The sequence below is a fragment of the Triticum dicoccoides genome, chromosome 6B, assembly GCF_002162155.2.
Source record: "Triticum dicoccoides isolate Atlit2015 ecotype Zavitan chromosome 6B, WEW_v2.0, whole genome shotgun sequence".
Taxonomy (NCBI): Eukaryota; Viridiplantae; Streptophyta; class Magnoliopsida; order Poales; family Poaceae; genus Triticum; species Triticum dicoccoides.
The window spans coordinates 17,716,811-17,723,827 of NC_041391.1; the positions used below are offsets into that span (position 1 = coordinate 17,716,811).

General features: G+C 45.2%; 1 protein-coding gene across 1 annotated transcript; it reads left to right on the top strand.

The window, feature by feature from the left end:
- The first annotated feature begins 2,155 nt into the window (after positions 1–2,155).
- LOC119325234 (transcription termination factor MTERF8, chloroplastic-like) lies at positions 2,156–3,907 on the top strand. Its single transcript, XM_037598980.1, has one exon. The coding sequence runs from the start codon at positions 2,282–2,284 to the stop codon at positions 3,431–3,433; it is 1,152 nt and encodes a 383-aa protein (XP_037454877.1). The 5' UTR covers positions 2,156–2,281; the 3' UTR covers positions 3,434–3,907.
- Positions 3,908–7,017: the final 3,110 nt, after the last annotated feature.

The following is a 7,017-nucleotide window of genomic DNA, read 5'->3' on the forward strand; positions in this document are numbered from 1 at the left end:
ATGCTCTTTATCATGATCATGGAGCCGTTGCATCACATGTTTGAGCTTGCGGCTTCGAGGGGCATGCTTGCTCCCCTAGCGCGATCCGGGATGAAGCATCGGCTCTCAATGTTCGCCGATGACGTGGTTTTCTTCACCAAACCAAACAAGCTTGATCTTCGCACTTGTGCGCTGCTGCTTCAAACTTTCGGAGAAGCTTCGGGGCTCAAGTTAAACCTCGGAAAAACAGCAGCATTCCTGATTGGACACACGACTGAAACGATGGAAATGGTGGAACGGACCTTTGACTGCCCTAGAGGATCCTTCCCTTGCAAGTATTTGGGGCTGCCCCTCACCCTCAGAAAGCAGTCCACAGTGCAACTTTCTTATTTTGTGGATCAATTAGCGGATGCGCTGCCCAAGTGGAAGGCATCTAAGGTGCCCAAGAGTGGAAGATTATTGCTGATTCAATTGGTCCTATGTGCAATGCCGCTGCACGATGCTTGCTCTTGATCTGCCAAAGAAAACAATCGTTGCGTTGAACAAAATCTGCCGTGGTTTTCTGTGGGTTGCGGGCGCATCTGCGCATGGTGGAAGTTGCGCTGTAGCTTGGGAAAGAGTTTGCTCGCCAAAGTGGGCGGGAGGACTTGGCATCCCGAATCTGCAGTGGCTGAATGTTGCCCTGCAAGCACGCTGGCCATGGTTGCAGCAGTTCGACAAGGAACGCCCTCGGCAGAATTCCAAATCCAAGTTCCAAATGTTGCACATCAGTTAGCTCTCTCTGCGATGAGGCCAGTTGTGGGCAGTGGCCAGAGCATAAGGTTTTGGGAAGATCGATGGCTTGATGGGTTCCGTGTCGCTGATATTGCCCCCAACATCTATGCCCGCGTGCGGCCCCGAACGAGGAAAACCTGTTCGGTTGCCACAACACTTCATGAGAATGCCTGGGCGAGGGACGTGAACCCAGAGCTAAGCCTTGCGGCATTGGATGAATACCTTGCATTATGGACGAGGGTTGCCGGCATAGCACTGGATCAGACAAGGCAGGATGATATGGTTTGGTCCTGGGAGACGAACGACATATACTCAGCGCGATCAGCTTACGCGGCAAAGTTTTGGGGGAAGGGAGGTGGATCAAACAGCTGAATTTACATGGAAAGCTAGGGCGCCGCTGCGTTGCCGTTTCTTTGTGTGGCTTGCTACGCAGAATAGATGCTGGACCTCTGATCGTCTGGCGAGGAGAGACCTTGACCACCAAGATAGTTGCCCGCTGTGCAACTAGGAGGAGGAGAGCATCGATCACCTTTTCATCCGGTGCGTTTTTGCCAGACAGATTTGGGCTGCGATCTTCCAAGACATGGACAAACCCGGCTGGATGCCCATGATGAGCGACACACTCGCTGCTTGGTGCGCGCACAGAACTCAAATGAGACCCATAAGAGAGTGCTCAATGCTTTTCGTGTCTTAGCCATGTGGGAGATTTGGAAGCATCGCAATGCAATTGTTTTTTAGGGTGCTTCTCCATCTATACCACATGTGCTTCGCCACTTCGTGGAGGAAGGCCAGAATTGGAAACAAGCGGGGCTGCTCAAAGGCGACCTAACCATCTTCTTCAACCGGGTGGAACGGCGGGCGAGCGGGACAAGTTAGCTACGGTAGCAAGTAGGGTGGAGGCGGAAATGCTTGTGCATGTAAATACCGTGTAACAACATTGTGGAGGGCTCTTTACCCATCTTTCTTCTTAATATATATAGTACGCACACTCGTGCGTATTCGAGAAAAGAAAAAGTTTTTAATCGAATTAGAGCTGAAATTTAACACGTTAAGTGAATGATTGAATTCGCGGTGAAACCTAATATGGCAAGGGATCTAATTTTTGGACAAATCTAATATGAAGCCAATCATACATTAATAAGTATAAAATATATGTAGAATATATATGTATGTTCTTTCAGCATTGCTAAACCCGTTTGCTAGCTATGTAGTATAAAATATATAGTCCCTCCGTTTCAAAATAAGTGCGGCTGATTTAGTACAAAGTCGGGGAGTATAATAATGCAGCAATTCTGGATGTTGTTTAAAATTACAGATCATGTCAAAGCAGTACAAATGTTACACAATGCATTCTAAGTAGTAGTACGTTTTAGAGGGGCATTCTCTCCCTCTCTCTAAAAAAAGAAAAAAAAAAGAAGAGACCAGACACCAGAGCAGACCTCTCCTCTCGCACTCGCACCAGGCCGGCTTTCCCCATCCCTCGCCGGCCGCCGCTGCCAAATCTCGCCGGCCTCTCCGCCGCCGCGCCATGCTCCGCCTACGGTGCTCCATCCTCACCCACCTCCTCTCATCTCGTCCACCCACCTCCCCCGTATCCCCTCTCCACCGCCTCCTCTCTGCGGCCGTCTCCCCCAACCCTGCCTCCGCCTTCGCCGTCGACGACTACCTCGTCCGTACCTGCGGCCTCACCCGACCCCAGGCCCTCAAGGCCTCCGCCAAGCTCTCCCACCTCAAGTCCCCTTCCAAGCCCGACGCCGTCCTCGCCTTCCTCGCCGGCCTCGGCCTCTCCGCCGCCGATGTCGCTGCCGTGGTTGCCAAGGACCCGCAGCTCCTCTGCGCCAAAGTGGAGGAAACCCTGGCCCCCAATGTCGCGGAGCTCACCGGCCTGGATCTCTCGCCTTCTGAGATCGCACGCCTCCTCTCGCTTGGCCCCGACAGATTCCGTTGTAGATCCATCGTCTCCAAGCTGCAGTACTGCTTGCCCCTCTTCGGCTCCTCCGAGAACCTCTTTCGAGCCCTCAAGAGTGGCTCCGTTCTCTCCTCCGACCACGAGCGGGTGGTCAAGCCCAATGTCGCCTTCCTGCGGGAGTGCGGGCTAGGTGCTTGTGATATTGTCAAGCTCTATGTACTTACACCATCGCCGCTCAACATCAGCACGGAACGCCTCCGGACAGCAGTGGCATGTGTTGAAGGTCTTGGTGTATCCCGTGGATCTCCGATGTTCAGACATGCACTACAAGCTGTTGCATTCCTCAACGAGGAGAAAATCACCACCAAGGTAGAGCACTTGAAGGAAACATTCAGGTGGTCGGATGCCGAGGTGGGCATTGCTGTTTCTAAGGCTCCATCGCTGCTGACGAAGAATAAGGAATCGCTGCAGCGCAGGTCCGAGTTCCTCATCTCTGAGCTGGGGTTGGAACCGGCATACGTTGCTTATCGTCCGGCAATGCTCACTTACAGCTTGGAGGGCCGGATCAGACCCCGGTACTATGTCGTAAAGTTTCTCAAGGAAAATGGATTGCTCAAGCGTGACCCGAGCTACTTTACCGTTTTCAAGGAGTCCGGGAAGGCATTCAACAAGATGTTCATACACCCTCATAAGGAAGCTGCACCACACCTTGAAAAAGACTACGATGCTGCTTGCAAAGGGGAGGTGCCCACTAATTTCAGATTCACATAAGCCAACAATGGGCCCTGATGTAACTGTGTGCTGGTTGTCCGCTGCTGTATGTCTGTTAGATGCTGGCTTGGTGGTTGTTAACGAGTGATGAAGCTGATAATTTGATCCCTGGATACTGATATGTAATGTCACCACTCAGCAGAGAAGAAACCATGGAGTGGTTATGAACTTTTTCGTCCTCATTCATGTTTTTTAAACACACGTATTGGAACCATTCTGCAATGCAGTTTTCAAGTTAGTTTCTGGTGCGTTGAGACAATGAGCCAGGGTAAGATCTCCTTCATGTGGATAATTGGAGCATCAATCTGATGCCAGTCACAAATTGAGGTAAGTAGTCTTTCTGGAAGCAGCTGTAGGGGAAGTTGCCTCCTGGTGTTAGTGCTTCATATTTAGGGACCAGAGTCAATTCACCTGGCTTTATCTTAATCTATTTTTCAATTATGGTTTGATATAAAAATCATTTTAGTTTGCTCATATGCAGATTCATAGTGGTCCATTTTTTGCTTTAGTTAACTATAATATTGATGTAATCATTCAACTATGAAAAGTGTCCGGAAGTGGTTTCTCCTTTAGTTGGGCAGAGGTAACGAGTTGGAGCGATTGGTCATATTGGAAATACCTACAGGGTTGTAGGATGAAATGTGCAGGGCTCACATCTGTACGTGTTATCTGCTAAATAGGGATTCTCACTTTACTAAACATTGAACTCTCACATGGAGGAGAGTTGGCATCATTTAACTTAAACTAAGTAAACTTAGCTGCCTCTGTTTGTTGTTATGCAAATAATGTCATTGAGACAACGGAGAAGCACTTGCTGCTAGTTATGTTATCGAGACAAAAAAGCATTACTTTTGTATTGTTATTGTGAATTTTCATGCTCTGCACCATGGGCATAAATTATGTTTTTATTGTGGATGTCAGCTTAAGATTTTTAGTTTATTATGGTGATTTGGTCCTGTGGGTAATTCTTTGTGCCAAGCACCACCAGGAGGTTCACTAGCAGCTAGTTGGTGTTTCTTCCTTCTATGTCTGAGCTAGCTCTTCTTTTGTTTGGCTAAAACTGAGTGCTTAGGGTGTCTTTGGTTTGGCTAAAGTCATTGTTTTGGTTGGTGACTAATTCAACTGTTCTTGTTGAAGCGGCTAGTGAACTGACTTGAATATGCATTTTCCTTGTTGATCGCCTGATTCGTTTCGAGTGTGGTTGTAGTTTGTGGATATGCTACTCCATTAGTTCCACCGGAATGGTACATATATCCTGGATGGAGCTGATGTATACGTATCCTTTTTTTCCTTTTCCTTTTTGTACATTTAAATAAAAAACCACCAATCTAATTTTTAGATAGCTGCTCAAAGATCAAACTTGATTCCGGCCAAAAATCCGTCGTTCGTAGATACTGATGCCCATTACTTCAGATTTAATTGCTGAAATCAATCGGTATGAGGAAACACTGATAATACTGCTAGTTAACTGACTTGAATATGCTGATCCCCTGATTTGTTTCGAGTGGTTGTAGTTTGTACATATTATACACTATTAGTTCCACTGGGTGGCATGAAAATTATGTGTTACTCGTCCCTTTGCTTTGTGCTGGTTGCTGCTAGTACTTGGAGATAAGCTTTCCTCTGAGCGCTGCAAATCATCGATAGAACTCTCTGTGTGATGCAACAGTGGTTTAACATGGTGGTGTGGAAGTGTCGTGGCTCGGCTGTGGGAGCTAGAGATCTTATCATGCAAATCTCATGTATGCTGGTGAGGAAGACGTATATCTTGCCCTGTTAGGACTTGTGAGTCTGGGAGAAGATGCTATTTTATTAAAGTAGATCGATGGTGCATTCTTTCTTCCAGGAGATGTTCTAAAACTGGATTTGGATGCATTGTGATATCCTCTTCTGGGTGATCGACGAAGCATGGAGCCTGGGGTTTTGCAATTCTGAAGGCTCTGTTAGTTGATGATGCCCTGCCCTGAAGCAGTTTCAGTAACAAGTATGATACACTCTGGGAGTTTTATCCTACACTGCTCATTTTGAATTTTGGAAGGTATGTATTATCCTAGATATTGTAATACACAAGGTGAGACCTGCGTGTGTTGCTGTCGCCTACATGCTGGATTCATCAGCTCAACTGAGTGGAGTGAGGGAATCTCAACAAATAATAAGTTGAATAATGTAGATACATCTGGTGCTCTAATTAATTTGTACATTGATGAGCTCCATGCTTTTTTGCTTATGGTGTCTTGGATTTTCACTTGGATGTAATTGAATGAATCAGGGAGCATGTAAACAATCAATTTATATGTTATATACATTTTGTGCTCTGAATCTGAATGAGAGTTGAAATTTAACTCTGAAATTCTGAATCTTTCAGACTTCATGGGTGAACTCTGTCCTTACATCGAAGTCAAGTGCAAAGCTATATCAGTAAGGGTTTGAACATCTCACAGGGCCAAGTTAATTTGAATCAGAGCTCAAATTTAACAAAAAATGTTTTTCTCTTTCAACAACATCATGTTTTATATTTGGCGCCAGAAACTTGATGCTAGCTGGCTTACACTAGATTTTTGAGTGTTGTAAAAATGATATCTTCACAACTATATCGAGCTTGTGTTGCTGATCTTACACTAGATGTGATACTGGCCGGCATAAATTACCAGCTATCAAGAATATTACTGCCAGAGAACATATCATTAAATCTATCTTCATATTTAACATATTTCTGTACATTATGGTTTGCTTCCATGGTTTGTAGGCTCCTGAACTCCTGTTTTCATTTAGGCATGAATGTGCTTCACTACTCTATACTTTCTTATGCTATTTGTTAGCTTATGAGATGACAACAAGATTATATCGTACTGCTTGTTCTCTGCAAAATCTAGTGTCCTCATATATGGTCCATTGGTTCAATAGGTACTCATGCAGTCGAGCTATTAAGAATTTGGGAGTCCTACTTCAAGAGATATGTTATAGACATATTTAAACTGGAATTATTAACTACATTTTCCATTGACAGGTCACCATGGTTGTCTTGCAAGATCATCCTGCCTTGCTATATTAGCATTATCTTAATCTGTGTGAATTTTGGAATCTGCAGGCATGCACCTGCAATTCCTCGTGACAAGCAATCACCCTTCTGACTAGGCACTGCTTTTCTTACTTGTGTATAATTCCAGGTGTTTATTGAAGGTTTTGTCTCTTTTCTTTTTTTGCTATAGTTGGCTTGGCTGTATACCTTTTGAAATCGGGGGCATGTGGTGCAGTATGAGATATGTTCTTAGTACTCCAATTCTATTCGGAGTGATTCCTACTTTTTTTTTTTAAATTCTCAAATGACAGATAAGAATATTGTTTTGAAATTACATATGCCCTCTAATTACTGAGGGATGACAAACATTTAATTTGGTTTGATCTGCATGTTCTATCAACATGGAAATAACATTACATTTTTTGGGAAAACAGTGGAGAGCTGACATATCATGTCAGCCAAGAGTTGTTGCACTTACCACTGGGGAGTCATGAGTCCTGATATGTGGCATGTCTATGGACTTGTTCATCACTGTATTGTATTGACATGCGTATTGAAACTAAGA